The 20,645-nt window shown below is 43.6% G+C and overlaps 1 protein-coding gene across 1 annotated transcript in view; it reads left to right on the top strand.

The window, feature by feature from the left end:
* WDR62 (WD repeat domain 62) overlaps positions 1-20,645 on the top strand; it is a 98,310-nt gene that overhangs the window by 58,589 nt on the left and 19,076 nt on the right. The window contains exons 23-28 of the mRNA XM_068250432.1: positions 4,401-4,546; positions 9,278-9,360; positions 12,229-12,357; positions 14,388-14,508; positions 15,453-15,558; positions 17,711-17,765. Coding sequence (XP_068106533.1) covers positions 4,401-4,546; positions 9,278-9,360; positions 12,229-12,357; positions 14,388-14,508; positions 15,453-15,558; positions 17,711-17,765 — 640 coding nt within the window. The remainder of the gene's footprint in view (positions 1-4,400; positions 4,547-9,277; positions 9,361-12,228; positions 12,358-14,387; positions 14,509-15,452; positions 15,559-17,710; positions 17,766-20,645) is intronic.

Raw genomic sequence — 20,645 nt, 5'->3', positions numbered from 1 at the left:
GGCCAAACCAGTCAGGGGCCGGGAAATGACATCCAGGAACACGGGGACTGTATGGGATATAAATCAATGTATAACGTATAACCGTGCGGGTGTGGTGCACATACTATGGTGCCCTTGTGGGATGGAGTATGTGGGTAGAACCACAAGGGCACCACACAAACGAATCGGGCAGCATATTTACAACATTTCTAAGGGGCTTCAAACACATAGTGTTTCCAATCACTTTAGAATGGCACATGGATCAAATCCAAGCCTCCTGAAATTTATGGGAGTAGAAAAATATGTGAAAAAATGGAGGGGGTCCAGTATGGTTAGGGAGATATCAAAGGCCAGAAGGGAAGTGGATTTACAATTTAAAAACCATGCACCCGGGAGGAATGAACATTGAGTTCGATTTAAATTGTTATATTAATAATGATCTTTAAATTTTGGGTATAGTGTGCTAATCTGAGTTGGGGAAGGTGGCATATATATGAAAGGGGGAGGGTAAAAGTGTGGGTGGGTTGATGCCAAACATATGGAGTAGTATCATGACTGCACAGTATATGCAAGATGGGAGTATGATTAATGAGATATAATCACTGTAATTAATTCTGCTAATAGACCACAAGATGGAGACAAGTGCTATATATGGAAGGAAAATTGGATTGAATTATATATAGTGATTGATTTGTGAGCTGTAGGTAGGAAATAATCTATGCACTTTACTTGAACTTTATTGTTGTTTTAATTGATGCTTGGTTTGTAAAACAGCAATGTCTGCCTAAATATGGGCTTCTGTGAAGCGACGGGGTAGTATGCACCGCAGTGCAGAGGTATCCATTTTGTTGAAGCCCATTCCAATATCAATGAGGCGTAGTACCCAATCGAAATGGGAGGAGGGACTTAGCAGTATAAAGGGACTATGACGTGCTGGTGACGTCAGCCCCTGATGAGACCGAATGGTCGAAATGCGTAGGGCGGAGCTACTTCCAGCGCGTCTGACGTTACTACACTGAAACAGATCGGGAGTATGGAGAATGAGATTCAAGCGCCGTAACAGCACCTGGATTGCCGCGGAGGGGGACGGGGAGTCGGGACGCCGTTCATCCATTCATCCAAGTGCCGGGCAGACCTCGCTGTTATTTGATGCGCCTGACTCTAAGAAACAATCACGTGAGTGCGCAATCAGTGCGCAAGCGTGTGGCTGAGCTTTAACAGTATTACACTATTTGTTCTTATGTGTTTTTATTGAGGAAATTTTTACATTTAAAGAAAAGATAAAGATTTGAGAAAGTGCCTTGTGGAATATATTTAAACGCTATGCCCTGTTTTCTGAGGTGGTAAAAATCCCGTGAGCAGAATCTGTTAAGCTTGGAGGTGTAATCTCCACCGTCAGCATGCAACACATAAGCTGATGTGAAGGAGGTACACACACCAGCACAAGGAATCAGGATATCCCCAGTTTAGTGGAGGAGAGGATTGACTCCAATAGGAGATTGTGGTGCACAGAGCCGGTGCAGATCCGAACAGCCACAAACAACACTTTCGTAATAACGTCTCAGCGCAAGTAGTGCTGAGACGCATAAACCAGGACTGAGGAGATCAGGACAGGTAGACAGAATGAACGCTTGCTTAACTAGCCACTACTTAGTGACAGCAAGCGTCCACAATAAAACAGACTGGAATGAGGTAGCCAATGCGTTTGCAGCGATGGCGTGCCTCACCAAGACAGGACAGGATAGTCAGGAAATAGCAGGATCAAGATAGATGAACGTAACACAGATAAATATACAATAAGTATGATTTCCTAGCGTATTACAATTACAGCTATCAATGAAACTATTTGTAACGTCTGACTAACATATGTATATATCGGCAATGAACCGACATATGACATAAGCAGGAACTCTGACTAAGACTGGAGTAATACAGGGAACAGGACTCAGAAGGATTCGCTATCTCTTCGCAGAGATGAACGCAATCCACAAACAGGACCAGGAACAGGATAACTAGCTCAGCGTGCTGGAACGCTGACTAACGGAACACAGGATATAAACAGTTCGTGTACGTATATATCAGCGACACTGATGTATCAACGTAACACGAATACAAGGAAAATAAACGTGCAAGTATGCGTATATATTGGCGATGAACCAATATATGACACAAGACAAGCAAAGTAACAACTTCTAGAAACAAGAGCAGAACTAAGAGGACTCGCTGACCCCTTCGCAGGAGTCAGCGCAGTCCACACGGACTAGGAACGAGGTGGGGCACGGGCAGAGTAACAGACAGGATCTGAGACTATGGTAGCCCATGAGGCATTGCAGGAAGCAGTTCTTTATACTGAGGTCATCCAATGGGAGCAGACCTGCAGATTCCCACACAAGTGAATGGTAATTAATCACAGGCTGATAGCAGGAAAAGGCAGACAATGATATGCAGCCTGCAGGAAAGGGATTGCCCCTCCATTGCAGCAGACAATGTTTGTTTACACAAAAGCATATTAAACTGTCATTAACTTCAGAGCGACTGCAGATGGAATCAGCAACTAGTTTAAGTGCAAACCAAACTATGCAAGCAAATGCATGTAATGACATTAGAACTGCTTGGTTTGCAATACCACTGCAGTCAGCAGTAAACGCTGTAGAAGCGATCATAACAGAATCAGAGGAAAGTGCGGTCACGTGTGTCACACTTTTGATCACTGAAACACGGGTGGTGTGTGAATTAATGTATACAGAGTTACGCTATGTGCAAACTTGTATTGTTATAGGAAGTGGAGAGCGCAGTCCAGCAATCGTATTGTACAGATGGCAGTGCTCTCATCTGAGGCAGACGCACACAAAAATTTCTACCCCGCTGAGCCCTGGGGTGATTGCACTTTGGTGGTGGCGGCTGACTGAGTGTTAAGTGGGGTGCCAGAATCAGAGCAGGAGGAGGAAGATATGTCACACCTCCCATGCAGAAGCTGAGAAAGATCAGGTGTTCTGTGTTAAATAGTCAACTACGTCCTGACAATATTGGGGGTTGATGGCACGTGCCTCCTTCTGAACACTGTACTTTGGTCGAGGGCCGCAAGAAATCACGACAGCGCGACCTCGAACAGACCTTCCAGGTGGCCTGCCTCTACCTTTTGTCCATATTGGGGGGGGATGAAGTGAAAGGTATGGTCTGACTTGACTAATACAATGTGCAGTCACACAGGTGCAGTTAACAGGTATGCACGGAGTGGTATATCACACTGCGTACACTTACGTAGTTAGGTGGGTGCACTGTGAACAACAGGTAGGTATATGCAGTGATGGGTATTACATGTGCACTTGTCACACACAGACAGGTACCGGACAGGCACAGTGACACTGCGTGCGCTCACGTAGGTAGGTGGGTGCACTGAAGTGAACAACAGGTAGTAGGTATATGCAGTGATGGGTGTTACAATGTGCACCTGGCACAGTAGTAATTATACCACCAAGGGGCCAAAGGCCAGCTGCGACTGACTGACTGACAGGGCTGTATATAATGCAAGTGGGCCATACACACACACACACACACACAAAAAAAAGATCACAAGAACAAGATTAGCTCTCAAAAGAGCTGTTGAGGGGTGCTTTTTTTAGCAATAACAATCAGCCAGGAGCAAACTAACAAACCTACAAAAGCCTAACTAAGCTTTCCCTATGAGAGTCTGCAGCAGCTATCCCTTCTCTAATTACTGCAGGCGCACGAGTGAATCCAATGCTTGACACTGCCTGCCTTTTATAAGGGGGTGGGGGAGGGAGTGTAGCCCAATTGGCTACAATGTGCCTGCTGACTGTGATGTAGAGGGTCAAAGTTGACCCTCATTATGCACTATGGGGGCAAACCGAACTTCCCGAAAAGTTTGTGGTTCTCCACGATTGCAAATCACCGAAGTTCACCTGGAACTGTTCCCCGGTGAAGCGTTCGGGCCATCTCTACTCTGAAAGAGCAGGAATTGCTGTAATTAGCAGTAGCAATGAGTAAACAAAAGCAGCGGTGGGAGATAGGACACTGTACTTCAAATAGTTTAGAGAGTCACATTTGATCACATTGATACCTTTCCCTGGATATATAAGGGCGGGGAGAATGGGAGGGGTGAGAATGGCAATTCGTACAGCCATAAGAAACCAGGACAGACTTCAGGAAAAAAAAGTTGCTCTGTAATGGAAGCAGTCCTGGTAATAGCAGTTGTCATGTGGGGTATCAGCCCTAGATGGTGCTATAGAGAACCATCTGGTGTGCGTGTGCGAAACTTATAGGGACTGTCCTGTAGCAAACATCACTAGCAGGCTTATATTGGGACCATATACTTGGACTTTGCAATTATAACTGCTGTTATAACAGGTTTGGAGAGTCTTGCAATAATTTTTAGCAAATCTGTTCTTTTGATCTGTCAGCAATCAGAGGAAGGAAATGAAGACTATGGCAGTGGAACATTCATAATGAACATGTCTGCGGCTCTAGAAGTTATAGATGCCCAATCCTGTGATTCTACCTGCATCGTTTACCCGTCATCTCTGCAGACATCGCAACAGGAAGAAAGGTACAATTAATAATCATCTTTAAAGAGAGCCCAAGGTGGGGACAGAAACTTAAAAATTATTACCCGAACGGGCTGGGTGGATCAGGTAACCGCCGTCTCTTGTGCCCCGCAACAAGTTACTTTCACTTTCATTACCTCTGTGGTCACACCGCTGGAAGGAGAGCGAGATGCTCTCCCAGCGGCAGGGGAGTGGCTAGGGAGAGACCGCTGCCCAATGGCAGCTAGGGGAAGCCTGCAAGAACGCCTCTCGAGATTAGCAACAATTGTTGTCGGGGGGGGGGGGTGGAATCTGTCCTGGGTCTGAACCTAGAGTATGCAAACCAAAGGCAGAGACGGCACACAACTGGCTGCAAAAATTACTTGCTTGTATTCAGCGAACGTGAACACTACATGTTACGGATGTAGACCATCCTTTATCTTTTATATCTGATGAAGGATGGTCTACATCCGTAACATGTAGTGTTCGTGTTCGCTGAATACAAGCAAGTCATTTTGCAGCCAGTTGTGTGCCGTCTCTTCCTTTGGTTTGCATATCTGTGAAGCCGTTTGAGCAATCCGGCTGAGACTGGGCACCGGCAGAGGTACAGGTAGTTGTAGAGCTGTTCACCACGCAAATGTTGTGCTTTGCTGAACCTAGAGTAGTTGGAAGTGCATAACGGTAGCTACCTAAGAACTATACCGTAGTATTAATTGTATAGTACTGGCCAGCCTTTTTGTGGTTTCTAGAGTGTGGACCAATTGGACATATGCTGGTTACTTTGCCATCTTCTCTCTCTTTTTTTTTTTTTTTTTATTGTAATTTATTTATATTTTGTGATGAGTAAAAAGTGACATATGAGGGGGTTTCAGGCCTTTTTTCATGAGATAATTAGTGCTGTATATTTATTTTCTCCTGTTAATTGTGTTTCCCATGTAATACGGGAAACAGTATGGTGTGCATCTGTTAAGACAGAAACTGTTAACGCAGACCCCCGTGAGCTGAAAGTATTTGTCCTTGTTGCCCTTAGTAGCCAGTCTTCTTCTATGCTTTATTGGCAAATGAGCACTGTCCACACAGTGTAAACACACAATAACAGCAAAACCTTGTCAAACACAATCTGATCTGTAGAGTCTTTGAGATGCCTAGGTCTGACCTTGAGGGCTTGTTCACACTAGGGGCGGTTTCGGCCTTCTTTCAAGCGCAGGCGATTCTTAAAGGGATACTGTAGGGGGGGGGGGGGGGGGGGATGAGTTGAACTTACCTGTGGCTTCTAATGGTCCCCCGCAGACATCCTGTACCCGCGCAGCCACTTACTGATGCTCTGGCCCCGCCTCCGGTTCAGTTCTGGAATTTCAGACTTTAAAGTCGGAAAACCACTACTCCTGCGTTGCCGTGTCCTCACTCCCGCTGATGTCACCAGGAGCATACTGCCCAGGCACAGACCATACTGGGCCTGTGCGGTACGCTCCTGGTGACATCAGCGGGAGCGAGGACATGGCAACACAGGCGCAGTGGTTTTCAGACTTTAAAGTCTGAAATTCCAGAAGTGAAATGGAGGCGGGGCCAGAGCATCGGTGAATGGCTGCATGGGCACAGGAAGTCTGCGGGGGACCATTAGAAGCCCCAGGTAAGTTCAACTCATCCCCCCCCCCCCCCCTACAGTATCCCTTTAACCAGTTCGGCCTATCTGGACGAACGTACTCGTCCAGATAGGCTCTGCTGCTCCCGCCGCATGGTGCACGCGATTGGGCGCGCTCCCGCCGCTAGCCCCCCGATCAGTGAATGGGGATATAATTCCCATTCACCGATCTAACTTCCCCGCAGAAAAAAACGATTCATTCTATTGAGAGAGTGCGGTATTTCTGCCCCCAGGAAACTTCTCCGTCTTCTTTTAGTTCCTGGATGCGAGATCGTTCGCATCCAGGACTTTTTTGACTGTGGCCATCTTGTGGCCAAATAGTAAACTGCACCCACATACATTTTTCATTCAACAATTATATTTTACGTTTAAAATTAGCTGTTTCCCTCCCACACCAAAAATTACCCACATACATTTTTTATTTAGAAAAAAAAAAATACAATAAAAAAAAAAACATAAATAGTTACCCAAGGGTCTGAACTTTTTAAATATGCATGTCAAGAGAGTATGTTATTATATTATTTTAAATTATAAGCTTATAAGTAGTGATGGACGCAAATTGAAAAAATGCACCTTTATTTCTAAATAAAATATCGGCGCCATAAATTGTGATGGGGACATAATTTAAACGGTGTAATAACCGGGACAGATGGGCAAATAAAATACATGAGTTTTAATTACGGTAGCGTATATTAATTTAAAACTATAATGGCCAAAAACTGAGATATAATGAATTTTTTTCATTTCTTTCTTAAACTTCCTGTTAAAATGGATTCAGAAAAAAATAATTCTTAGCAAAATGTACTACCCAAAGAAAGCCTAATTAGTGGCGGAAAAAACAAGATATATAGCAATTAATTGTGATAAGTTACATAGTTACATAGTTATTATGGTTGAAAAAAGACATACGTCCATCGAGTTCAACCAGTACAAAGTACAACTCCAGCCAGCTCCCTCACATATCCCTGTTGATCCAGAGGAAGGCGAAAAAACCCTTACAAGGCATGGTCCAATTAGCCCCAAAAGGGAAAAATTCCTTCCCGACTCCAGATGGCAATCAGATAAAATCCCTGGATCAACATCATTAGGCATAACCTAGTAATTGTAGCCATGAATGTCTTTCAACGCAAGGAAAGCATCTAAGCCCCCTTTAAATGCATGTATAAAGTTTGCCATAACGACTTCCTGTGGCAATGCATTCCACATCTCAATCACTCTTACTGTAAAGAACCCTTTCCTAAATAAATGGCTAAAATGTTTTTCCTCCATGCGCAGATCATGTCCTCTAGTCCTTTGAGAAGGCCTAGGGACAAAAAGCTCATCCGCCAAGCTATTATATTGCCCTCTGATGTATTTATACATGTTAATTAGATCTCTAAGGCGTCTTTTCTCTAGCCTAAATAAACCCAGTTTATCTAACCTTTCTTGGTAAGTGAGACCTTCCATCCCATGTATCAATTTTGTTGCTCGTCTCTGCACCTGCTCTAAAACTGCAATATGTGTTTTGTAATGTGGTGCCCAGAACTGAATTCCATATTCCAGATGTGGCCTTACTAGAGAGTTAAACAGGGGCAATATTATGCTAGCATCTCGAGTTTTTATTTCCCTTTTAATGCATCCCAAAATTTTGTTAGCGTTGGCTGCAGCGGCTTGGCATTGAGTACGATTATTTAACTTGTTGTCGATGAGTACTCCTAAGTCCTTCTCCAAGTTTGATGTCCCCAAGTAGCAATAAAGTTATTGGCGAATGAATGGGAGGTGAACGTTGCTCGGATGCATGAGGTTTTCGACACTGTGGTGCTGAACCGGTTAAAATCGCTCACAAAATGCTTGTGCAATGAATATCTGAGAAGGTTCATATCAGCGCGGTTTGTGCGCTGTGCGTGCAGCAAAGCGGTGCCTGAACCGGTTTTGGGGCGAAAAACCGCAAACGCTCATAAAATCGATTTGTGCAGCGGTTGTGTTTGCGTTAACAATAAATACATTGGCCTCAATTCACTAAGCAGTTTAGACTAATCTATAGATGGATTTTAGTCTACTGATGGTTTGGTATAATGTAATACCTGTTTTTAGACGTGGACTAACATTCAGTAATTACACAATTCACAAAGGCAAACGAGGAGTAACCACGCCCACTTTTTCTGACAGAGATTAGACCAGCTGATTTCTGTAGGTAAGTGTGGATGTGAGGATGGAACCTTTTGAATTAATTATGCAGGAGTTTATAATTGTATGCAGAGGAGAGCTCATCAGAGGAGAAGGATGTCAGTCCTAGCTACTCGTTTGTGAATTGCATCTTTTGATCATTTCCCCTGCTTTACTGACCTAATTACCAAATGGTTTAGACCAGGTCTAAAAACAGGTCTAAAACATTTGCTAATAGTGAATTCCCCTTTGATGCAACTGACCAAACCATCAGTAGACTAAAAACCATCTGTAGACTAGTCTAAACTGCTTAGTGAATAGAGGCCATTGTATTTATTATTTTCCGGCTCAAAGAGTTCACTTCCTGACTTGCGTCAGGGAGTGAATTAAAAAAAATGCTCGGGAAAAGCGCTTAGAAATGCGCTTTTCACAAAAACGCAAAAAGCGGCGGAAACGGCAAAAATTGCTTTAAAAAAAAAAAAAGGTCTAATGCGAATGGAATGCAATGTAGACAAGGCCTGAAGGTGTTGAAGCTACCACAGAAAGCAGATGTAATGTGCAACACATATTATAGGCAGGGCTGTGGAGTCGGAGTTGGAGCAATTTTGGGTACCTGGAGTCTGAGTCGGTGATTTTATAAACGGAAGAGTTGGATGATTTTTGTACAGACTCCACAGCCCTGATTATAGGTATAAGTGCAGATCTGATGCAAAAAAAAGGTTTTGGTGCGTCTTACGCTTTTAAGATATCCATAAACAAAAGCAGATTTATCAAGCAATTCAAGGGAGAGTGAGTGGAGCATATGCTGACATCAAGGTATTGGACTGGTTACGGTAGAGTAAAATTGTACCAAAAGCAGAACAGTTGATCGTTTATTCTTACTATAGTTCTTATAGGTGTCCCACAAGGCTTGGTGCTTAGACCTGTTCTTCTGCAAGTGTTTCAATTTTATTTTATTTTTCTATAGCGACTTTGCCATTGAAGAACATAGCTTTGATAAAGGACACAACGCGCCCACTATTGAATTATCATCTGCCTCCTGTGACCAAGGTAAAGCTCACCCCATTTCTGACATCCTGTCTCTCTTGTTAAAGAGGGATTGTCAGCCACAAAATCAAATTCCATTTACCCACTGCTATGTGTTCATTATGCAGCCTGGAACCTTACCCTGCATTGCAAGCACTCTGATCTATTCAGAAATGTTTCTGCTGTAATAATTATTCTCTCAGTCAGCCTGGCTCTACTTGGTACATTGCCGACGAGAGGGAAGCTTGGCATCACCCCTCCCACATTCCTGCTCCTCACTGATTGGCTGAGTGCAGTTCAGTGTGCAGGTGAAATACGATCTCTGCCCGTGGTCTCGTGTTTACAAAGCAAGCTGCTATGACAGAGATTCTAGGAGAGAAAAGAAAGGGTAAGGGAGGAAATGACATCAGTATTTGCTTCAGTCAGAGGGAACCAAGATGGCAAATTCCAGGAAAATAATTCACTTTATTTACTATATAAATTTCACTGAAATCAAAATGTGGACAGTACAATACAGGTGTTATAAATGTTTTGTGGATTTTCCTGGCATAGTATGGCATACCCTGCTGCTTTAACCATTTCAGCCGCCCAGACGTGAAGCTCACGTCCGGGTGGCTGCTTACATGCACTTCAGCGCGCGATCGCGGGCGCGCTACCGTGTCCCCCGATAGCCCTGGGATCAGTGAAAGGGAACATGGTTCCCGAGCACCGATCCCTGTCCCCCGCAGAAAAACCGAAGCGCTCACCCGTGAGGCTTCCGTTCTTCTGGCCGGAAAGATTTCCACATCCCCCTTGTACTTCCGCTTAACGGGAAGTACAAGGAGGGAAAACGAAGGTGGCCATCTTGTGGCCAAATAGTAAAACTACAGCCACACATTTTTTACATTACAATCTACAAATTTAACATTTTGGTGGTCCCACACCAAAATATTACCCAAATTAAATTCTTAATGGTAAAAAAAAATTACAATTAAAAAAATAAAATAAAAAAAAGACATAAATAGTTACCTAAGGGTCTGAACTTTTTAAATATGCATTTGAAGGGGGTATACTACAAACATTTTTTAAATTATAAGCTTGTAAATAGTGATAGACGCAAAACGGAAACTATGCACCTTTATTTCCAAATAAAATATTGGCGCCATACATTGTGATAGGGACAAAATTTAAATGGTATAATAACCGAGACATACGGGCAAATAAAATACATAGGTTTTAATTATGGTAGCGTGGATTATTTTAAAGATATAATGGGCGAAAACTGAAAAATAATGCATTTTTTTCTTATTAATCCTGTTAAAATGCATTTACAGTAAAGTGGCTCTTAGCAAAATGTACCACCCAAAGAAAGCCTAATTAGTGGCGGAAAAAACAAGCTATAGATCAATAAATTGTGATAAGTAGTGATAAAGTTATTAGCGAATGAATGGGAGGTGAAAATTGCTCTGATGCATAAGGTGAAAAATCCCCGCGGGCTGAAATGGTTAAAGGGGTCCTGTGAAGTACTGCAATAAACAAAAACGGACACTGGGGCTTCTATCAGTCCCCTGTAGCTGTCATGTCCCGCGTCATCCTCCTCCGATCACCCGTTCCCCTCCGCCTGCACCAGGCAATTATTCGTCTAACAAGACAAATAGTGCGCGCTCCCGCGGTTTTCCCGAGGTTTTCTTGTACTGTGTCTGCGCAGTAAGCTCCTGGAGACGCGAGCGGGAGCGCGTGGTAATTAGACCAGGACCGGCGGCGGGTGAAAAAAAGTGATTGGAGGAGAACGTCGCGGGACATTACCACTACAGGGGGCTGATAGAAGCCCCAGGTAAGTGTCAGTTTGTGTTTAATGCAGCACTCCACAGAACCCCTTTAAAGCAAATAAATATTTTTAGGCTTGCTGTAGATGGTAACTAGAGGTCAAATGTGGGGTGGACAAGGGGGGTTAGTAATGTTTTATGTCAGCCAGAGTTCACTTTTTGTTTTGTTTTTTTACACTTGGCTCATCAAGTTTATTATAGGAAGACTGTGAATTCCAAAGTGCAAATGTACATACGGTAAATCTCAAAAAATAAAGAATTACGTATGACAAAAAGGAATAGTTACAAGTGACATTTTTTTCAACAGAAATGGAAGACGAGGTATTCCTCTTGGTGCGCAGAGCAAACAAATCGAGGAATTCTATTAAATAGCCAAAACAAACAGTTAGGCCTTGTTCAAACTATACACGCTGCCGTGCGCATTTTGGCAGCGCGTATAGTGTGCCCGCCAATTACATTACATTACATTACAAAAGGAACATAAGAGAATGACAGTACTGTGGTAGAGATTAGATTGTGAGCTCCCCTGAGAGGCAGTTAGTGACATGACTAAATACGTAATCCAAAGATGTCAGTGCTATAAAAATATATGGTGATCTTTTTTTATGTTTTTTATCCGACAGCCTTGCTAATGGAGTGATAGGGCCTCCTGCAATGTGCAGGTCTGTCTGATACACTGTCAACTATAAGTGGAAAAATAAAAACTACCAGTGCATTTTAAAGTGGACCCGAGGTGAGAGTGATATGGAGGCTGCCATATTTATTTCCTTTTTAAGCATTACCAGTTGCCAGGCTATCCTTCAGAACCTCTGCCTCGAATACGTTTAGCCACAGACCCTGAACATGCAGCAGATCAGGTGTTTCTGACATTGTCAGATCTGCATGCTTGTTTCTGTTGTGATTCAGATACTACTGCAGCCAAATAGATCATCAGGGCTGCCAGGCAGCCATTCCTGTTTAACAGGAAATAAATATGGTAGCCTCCATAAACTTCTCACCTTGGGTTCACCCAAGTTTTCTATCTGTCACCTCACCCCTCTTTGCTTTTCTTTCCTTCTCCTTTTTATGTTCTGGTTTTGTTTGGCAGATGATGATTCTCTGGCCTCATGTGACCTGGAGGACCATGAAGTGGAGGAGATCTCGCGGCCGGAGACGCCAGAGCAGGAGTCGTACCTTAGAAAACATTTTGACACTTTAAATGACGCACTTGCTGAAGGTGATTGTTAGTTGTGAGTCCAGTACACAGTATAGGACTGATTCATTATATTTGAGCATTTGGTTTTCTTTGCAGTGCTATCTATGTGCTGTTTTTTATGGTAGAACTGCATCCTGATGGACAGTAAATACATTGCTGTATTTGCTGACTAACCAATTTATGTGTACTTGGCTCAAAATATGCTTATAGGGCTGTGTCTTGACTTGCCGTATTTTTCGGACCATAAGACGCACTTTTTCTGCACCAAAAGTAGGGGGGAAAACTCAGTGCGTCTTGTGGTCCGAATAGTACGTTTTGGCTAGCACCCGGCGTCGCTCCCCTCCCATTAAGAATGTTTGCGGTGTTCTCCCTAAGCCTCCTGCAGTGTGATCAGGGTAAAAGAAAGATGGCGGCAGAGAGATCCCAAACTGCAGGGTGGGTGGGGTGGCCTCCCATACTTTCATCTACCCACCCCTGGCAGCTCTCGGAGTAAACTCTTATCCGATCTGGCTGTTCCTTGGTCCTCAGTCTGCTCCTGCTTCTATCCTCCCTGACGCTTCCAATCGCGGCTGCTCGCATCCCCGCTGGCGTCCTCTCTGCGTGACCCATCCGGTGACCTATCAAGTGGTCACACTGAGCGAGGACGCCACCTGAGATGCAAGCAGCCGGGATTGCCAGGGCGGATGCAAGTAGAAGCGGACTAACACAGAAACGGCCGGATCAGATGAGTTTCCTCCGAGAGCTGACAGAGGTGAAGGTAAACTTAGCGGGGGAGCTGCTTAGGTGCCAGCAGACTTAGCTGGGGGCCAGGCTGGTCAGGTGTTGGGGGTGTCGGGAGAGTTAGCGGGGCGCAGCTTAGGTGTCGAATTCACATGAAACTTAGCTTGGAGCCGCTTAGCTGTCGGGGTCACTTAACTAGGGAGCCGCTTAGCTGCCAGGGTCATGGAGGCTTAGCGGGACAGCGAGACAAGTGTCAAAGGTAGATCAAAGTATGGGAGGCCACCCACCCTGCAGTTCATGATCTCTCTGCCTCCACCAGGCGCCCCCTTTTTCACACAGATCACACTGCCAGGGCTGTAGAAGGCTTAGTGGGGCTGGGGGAAGTGGGGGCTACTTAAGCTGGGCAGTGCAGCTTAGAGACAGCTTGGGGGGAGCTCCACAAGATGCCCCTGCAACATGGATGCACCAGGTTTAGTATATTTTTTTCCCCCTGGTTTTTGTCCCCCAAACCTAGGTGCATGTCGTGGTCAGGAGCGTCTTATGGTGCGAAAAATACAGTATGTTGCCCTTGATTGTCCACAAAACTGCATACATTTGAAAAAGCCACAGGATAACAGTAGTACTATATCGGTAGTTTTGCTGCTATTCTACTACATTCATATTGTAAAATATCGGTAATATTTACCAGTATTTTACTATGACCTAACCTTTGCCTACTCTCACACAGAATCCTCCTCGGTGGTGCCTAACCTTTAACCCCCCTTTGTGGTGCCTAACCCTTAACTCCACCCCCAGTAGTGCCTAACCCTTAACTCCATCTCTGGTGGGGCCTAACACTTAACTCCACCCTGACGGTGCCTAACCCTTATCCACCCCAGTGGTGCCTAGCCCTTAACCTACCCCTTGGTGGTTCCTAACGGTTTACTCCACCCCCAGTGGTGTCTAACCCTTAACTCCTCTTGATGGTGCCTAACCCTCAACCCAACCCCTGGTGGTGCCTAATCCTTAACCCCTAGCACTATGCGCGCCAAGATTTCTGTAAAGTGGCTAAAATCAATAGGGGAGGTAGCCGCGCCCTTTTAAATTTGTGGTGTTTTTAAAAGATCCTATGAAACTTATGTGTTTAGGGATTATCTGTACAGAATATGCGGGCACTTTGCAAATCAGTAAAGCTACATAAACTAGTCACAAAAACATACACACACTGTACATGCATACTTTACATGCATGCACACACTCATACACGCCAGGATGTAGGACCCCCCCCCCCCTTCCCAGGAACAGCGGATGAATTGTATAAAATGTAAAAACCACTGTGTTTATACACACAGAGAAATTTGACAACGACTTGAACGATCTGAAGCATGACGAGGATGACTGCGATTCTTTTCTAAACCATCGGCTGAGCTTTTCGGCAAAATTTCTTTGTCAGAATCACCAGAGGAATGACCGGTAAAGGATCTCAGATCTTCTCTACACCTCGTTTCCATGGTTGTTGGTGGCCTTCTTGATCTTTTTCAAAAAGATTTGTAAATAGCTGCCCGCTTTCTATCTACAGGTGAAACGTGAAAATTAGAATAATTTTGCAAAAATCCATTTATTTCAGTAATTCAGCTTAGAAGGTAAAACTAATACATGAAATGGGATCCCTTTTCAGGTGTTTTGGATTAAATAGCTGATTAGAGTCTGATGCTTTGTGTGTAGAATATTGAACATTTTCACAATACAGAAAAGTCCTCGTTATCTCGAATTCAGGTAACCGGAAGTCTCAACTAACCGGCATGCCTGAGGGCTAATGGGAACCTCTTTTGGGGGGGCTTCCTGTGGGTGCTGGCAAGCTTTAAAATACTTACGGGGGCCCCAACGATGTCTGGCAGTCTCCCCCTACCTCCCTGCGGCTTCTGGCATCTGTATACGGAAGCTGGAGTGTCACATGACACGATGAGGCCACTCAGAGTCCCCAGGGAGATAGAGGGAGACTTGCAGGCATCGCTGGTTGCTCTAGCAACTGGCAAGAACCGTGTATCAGGCGATCCGTGCCGGGCAGGGGGGATTTTGCTGTATTCTAATGGTCTGAGATTTTGAACTTGGGGTTTTCATAAGCTGTAAGCCATAATCATCAAAATATCAAATAAAGGCTGGAAGTATCTTGCTTTGCATGTAACGAGTATATTTCATATATTGGCTTCACCTTTTAAGTTGAATTACTGAATTTTTTTTTTACCTGTAGCTAACTACTACAACTGGCAGCTGCATAGGCACGCATTGTAACCAACTGCTTGTCTCTGCTCTAAGTCATCCTGGCTTTTTGTTACTGCATGTGTCATTTTATACTCTCAAGACTGACTTAATGATTTAACTCATGCTTCGCATACATTTTTATTCTGTCTTTTTAGACGGGCATGCGCCTTTTCTCCAAGGGCCCAGCAGGGGGCGACATTGACAAGCACAGAGGCAAAAAGTGAAGGGGACAGAGTGCAGCCAAGTAGAAGACTTTCAGATGTAAGAGACCTTGATAAATCAACATAAAACCTTCTACACTCAGGACTTAATTGCTGCTTTATGGAAAAAATTATTCAGTACGATTTATGGAAATCCTAAAAAAAAAAAACCTTAGAGGAACTCCAGTGAAAATAATGTAATAAAAAACGTGCTTCATTTTTACAATAATTATGTATAAATGATTTAGTTAGTGTTTGCCCATTGTAAAATCTTTCCTCTCCCTGATTTACATTCTGACATTTATTACATGGTGACATTTTTACTGTGGGCAGGTTATGTAGCTGCTGCTAGCTGTTTTGGCCATTGGAGACAGCTGTAAACCGCTATTTCCTGCCTGTGAACCTTGTTACATTGTGGCAAACTGTCAAAAGTACCGCGGTCCTCAGAGCTTCTTGTGGGAGGGGTTTCACCACAATATCAGTCATACAGCGCCCCCTGATGGTCTGTTTATGAAAAGCAGTAGATTTCTCATGTAAAAGGGGGTATCAGCTACTGATTGGGATAAAGTAAAATTCTTGGTTGGAGTTTCTCTTTAAGTAGTAACTTGGTTTCACTTTTGCAGGGAGCACTGAAAGGGTTAAGCCTCAGTGTTTACTGTATGGTGAGAGCTGCCTCAGCAGAGTTCTCCCACAGTCTATAGAGTTGCCGATAAGCATTAATTAGATACTTTGATGTGGCAAAACAAAACCAGAGTAGTGAATTTGTTTAGCAAATGTATGTGGAATAAAGACTTTTCATTGTGTGCTGTGCAAGAGTTCAGGTCCGCTTTAAATAGAACGGTTCACTATTGAGTGCCCGATTTACTGTGACATGTCCTGTGATCCCTAACATATCATAAGTGATCCAGCAAACATGGAATGATTTAGACCTATGTGAGCTTTGTTTACATTGCATATATAGGAGTAAAGTAGTGGGTCTGACACCTGGAGGAGGAGTCAGTGTTTACTGTACAAAAATACATATATTCCTGAGCGGAGCGATTATTCCTCCAGCTTCTGCTTCATGTTATTTGCCACTATGGAAATGCTTATCCATCCTTGAAACTTTCTCCCGTATCTATCTTCACGTACACGGCAGTTGACTAGACACCCCCCCCCCCCCGGCCCCAAATGAAATAAACGATTGTATTTTCTTCACCTAAAAATGGCTTTTTAAGATATTCCACAGTTTTATTTTATGTTTAAATCTACTTTTTCATTTTTAACGGTTTTGTTTTTGCTCAATGCCACATTCATTGAAGTATGCCAGAGCTAAAATCTATGAACTATTGACCTTTTTGTATGTCTTTCCTGCTCTCAGAAGCCATTTTCTGCTAGGAAAGTGTTTTATAGTTGGAATTTCTTATCAGTGAGGTCACACTGTAGTCACTTCCTGTCTGAGTCAGGACTGAGTCAGCCACTTACATACCTGATATTTAAATCTTTCAGACAGAGAAAGAAAAAAAGGAACACAGCATAGTTATTTGTGTGCTAGGCACTGTACATACCCATGTCTATCATCATGTCACGTCACCTCGGGTATCCTTTAAAGCGTGGTGGCGAGAGTTCTCATTACTGACTGTTCTTCTGCTGCTTGTGGTCTCCAAGGTCCCCTCTACTCTCCACACCTAGAAGCATTTCCTCCACAACCTCCTGGAAGTTCACCAGAGCAGTGATCAAGCAATTCTGAACCGGGCATCAGTGAGTTCTGAACCGCACATGCCCAGTGAAAGAAACCACTCGTGCACTTCTCTCTTTTGTACACAAGCCCTTCCTTTACTGGGCATGTGCAGTTCGTAATTCCGTTATGCCCAGTTCAAAAAAAGGCTTCTACAGGAGTCAGTTGAATATTAAGGAGGAATGGAGGGACCCCGAAGACAACGAGTAATCTACCCTACCATGGGCTTGATTCAAAATGTTTTGTTTTTTTTTCACTTCAGGTAGAATTTCAATTTTATAAAATCAGGATTTTGCACAGAAGTTGTTTTAGGTTTTCTATTGGTTTTCAGTTTATGTAGTTTGACTTTGATCTTGCTTTGGAATAACCAAAGGATGCGGTTTATATTTTTGAGCTGTAAACATTTCTATTGTGCTAAGAAATATTGATCCATCACTGATCTCATCCATGTAAGATTTTATTGTCTTCTGAAGTTTATTTTTTAAATTCCTTGTAGAGACCAGCTGAAAAATCACAAGGAAAGGAAAGACGAAAGTCTGCTGCTACTGTTGGTAAGCTGCTGCTGCTTGTAGAGCTTGCACTGTGTTAGATATTGGTAGAGGCACAACATAACTTTTTACTATCCATCTAGTAGATTATAATAGAAATCTTTCAAGGCAGGGATGAGGGCCTTGGAGGGGACAGGGATGGGCATAAGGGCTGGATGGATGACTGGGATGGGAATGAGGGAGGGGAACAGCCGTTCCTCCGCCGTTCCCCTCCATTATCTGACTGACGAGCCAGCGGTGGGTGTCCTCTATCGTGCTTCCGTGGCGAGCACGTTGGAGGAGGCATGGGGATGCGCATCCAGAGTTGAGGATGGGGGGGACACGGAGGAACAGCGGATGATGAGGGACCAGGAAGACTTCAGGGGGCTGGAAGAAGTCCTAGGTAAGTAAATGGGCATTTTTTTTTTTTTTAATTTAGGTTTCGTTTAACTGCTTAAGGTTTCAGGAGGTAGATTATACGTCCTAATTAGTCCCCCTGTGTGTTTTAGGACGTAGAATCTATGTCCTGCATTAAACCCCGCTGTCTGCCGACGCTCGTGCACGGTAATGGTCCTGCGAATGATTGTTGCTGTTAGCTAGCAATAATCATTCAATAAAGTTAGGGGGGAAAAAGTTGTAAAAGTAAAAAAAAAAAGTTTTAAAGTGACCTGGGCCCAATAAAATAAAAAGTATTTTATTTAAATTCTCCATTCATTTTCAACCCAAACTTAGCCTATTAACCCCTGCAATACCTATGCCTTTTTATAAACGTTTAACGACTGCCGCCAGTAGCGATCGGATGCAATGGCTAGGGCGAAAGTTTTAGGCCCCAATGCTCTACAGATGTAACGCTCTGCTGTTGCCTAGTGATGCATCTGTACATCTCTATGCCCCCTGAACTGTCGCCCTAGAGAACGCATTCGATCGGCACAGACGCGCAGACTGGGGATAACAGTCCGCCACATGCTCAGCTAGATGTAAAACGGGGCATATAAGGTATCATTTTAATCGGGAAGGGCCCAATAATTTATTTGTAAATGTTTTATAACTGTGGGATGTGAGATGTGAAAAATAAAAATTAAAAAAAAATTTTCTGCATTTACGCCTAATTTTTCCCCATAAATGGACTATAAAACAAAATAGTTTTGGGAGAAAAATATTACCCAAAGCAAGCCTAGATTGTACTGAAAAAAAACAAGATGTGTATCACTAAGATGGCATAGATAATAAAAAGTAACTGCTGTATCAAAACGACCGCTAAAGTGTCAAAAATGTCAGGAACTTTAAGGGCCCATTTCCACTTGTGCGATTCTGCATGCGTTTCCTGCATGCGTTTCCTGCATGCAGATTCGCATAGACAATACAAGTGGATGGGACTGTTTCCACTTGTCAGGATTTCTAATCGTTTTTCTGTGCAGAAAAAAATCTGCACGGCAGAACCCTCAGTGCGATTCGCATACGATGTATTTAATAGGAAATTCGCATGCATTTTTGTGTGCGAATTTTACCGCGAATTTGCGGGCACACTGACATGGTTAAATTCGCATACTCATTAACATATGCGAAAACGCCTGCAAATTCACGGTAAAATTCGCATCCACGTGCAAATTCGTTTTTGTGTTTTCCGCGACTAATTCGCACCGCACAAATGGAAACGGGCCCTAAGTTGTAAAAACCGTGGAACGCGAAAGGGCTAATAACAAAAGATTGCTCTTGGCTACAAGAGTGGACCATTATTACGTGCACTAGATACGCTTGCACTGTGCATTAAACGCAGTGTTCCCCAACCCTGTCCTCAGGGCCCACCAACAGTGCATGTTTTGTGGAAATCCACAGAGGTAGATAATCAGCTCTGCTGAGACACTAATTACCGCGTACGTTAAAAAGGGGCGCTGGGAAAAAAGGGCGCGGGGTTTTAAACGATAAGCATGGATAACGTTTAAAAATGTATTGTACTGTATTTCGTTTAAAATTAATGTTTTATAAAGTTATAAATCATTAAATAATGTGCATTAAATCGGCAATTGTAAAAACGTTAATCTTTCGTTTAAATAGTGAAACGTATAATAACGTTTAAAAAAAAATTACTAAGTAACCCTCCCTGTACCTACCCCTAACCCCTAGACCCCCCTGTTAGTGCCTAAACCTAAGACCCCCCTGTTGGTGCCTAAACCTAAGACCCCCCTGTTGGTGCCTAAACCTAAGACCCCCCTGTTGGTGCCTAAACCTAAGACCCCCCTGTTGGTGCCTAAACCTAAGACCCCCCTGTTGGTGCCTAAACCTAAGACCCCCCTGTTGGTGCCTAAACCTAAGACCCCCCTGTTGGTGCCTAAACCTAAGACCCCCCTGGTGGTGCCTAAACCTAAGACCCCCCTGGTGGTGCCTAAACCTAAGACCCCCCTGGTGGTGCCTAAACCTAAGACCCCCCTGGTGGTGCCTAAACCTAAGACCCCCCTGTTGGTGCCTAAACCTAAGACCCCCCTGTTGGTGCCTAAACCTAAGACCCCCCTGTTGGTGCCTAAACCTAAGACCCCCCTGTTGCTGTTGGTGCCTAAACCTAAGACCCCCCCTGTTGGTGCCTAAACCTAAGACCCCCCTGTTGGTGCCTAAACCTAAGACCCCCCCTGTGATAAGCATTAATAACGTTTCAAAAACATATTGTGCGGTTTTTTCGTTTAAAAATAATGTAAAAAAAAAAAAAATTGTACTGTTTTTCGTTTAAAAATAATGTAAAAAAAAAATATTGTACTGTTTTTCGTTTAAAAATAATATTTAAAAATGTATAAATCATTAAATAATGTGTAATCATGAAAAGCAGTAATAAAACATTAAGTCTTCGGGCGCCGCTTTTAAAACGTTACTTTTCTCCGGCGCCCTTTTTTCCTATCGGGCGCCCATTAAACG

The sequence above is a fragment of the Hyperolius riggenbachi genome, chromosome 8 (assembly GCF_040937935.1).
Source record: "Hyperolius riggenbachi isolate aHypRig1 chromosome 8, aHypRig1.pri, whole genome shotgun sequence".
In the NCBI taxonomy this organism is placed as follows: domain Eukaryota; kingdom Metazoa; phylum Chordata; class Amphibia; order Anura; family Hyperoliidae; genus Hyperolius; species Hyperolius riggenbachi.
Note: the sequence above shows the minus strand (reverse complement) of the source record. Positions and strands in the feature narration are given on the sequence as shown.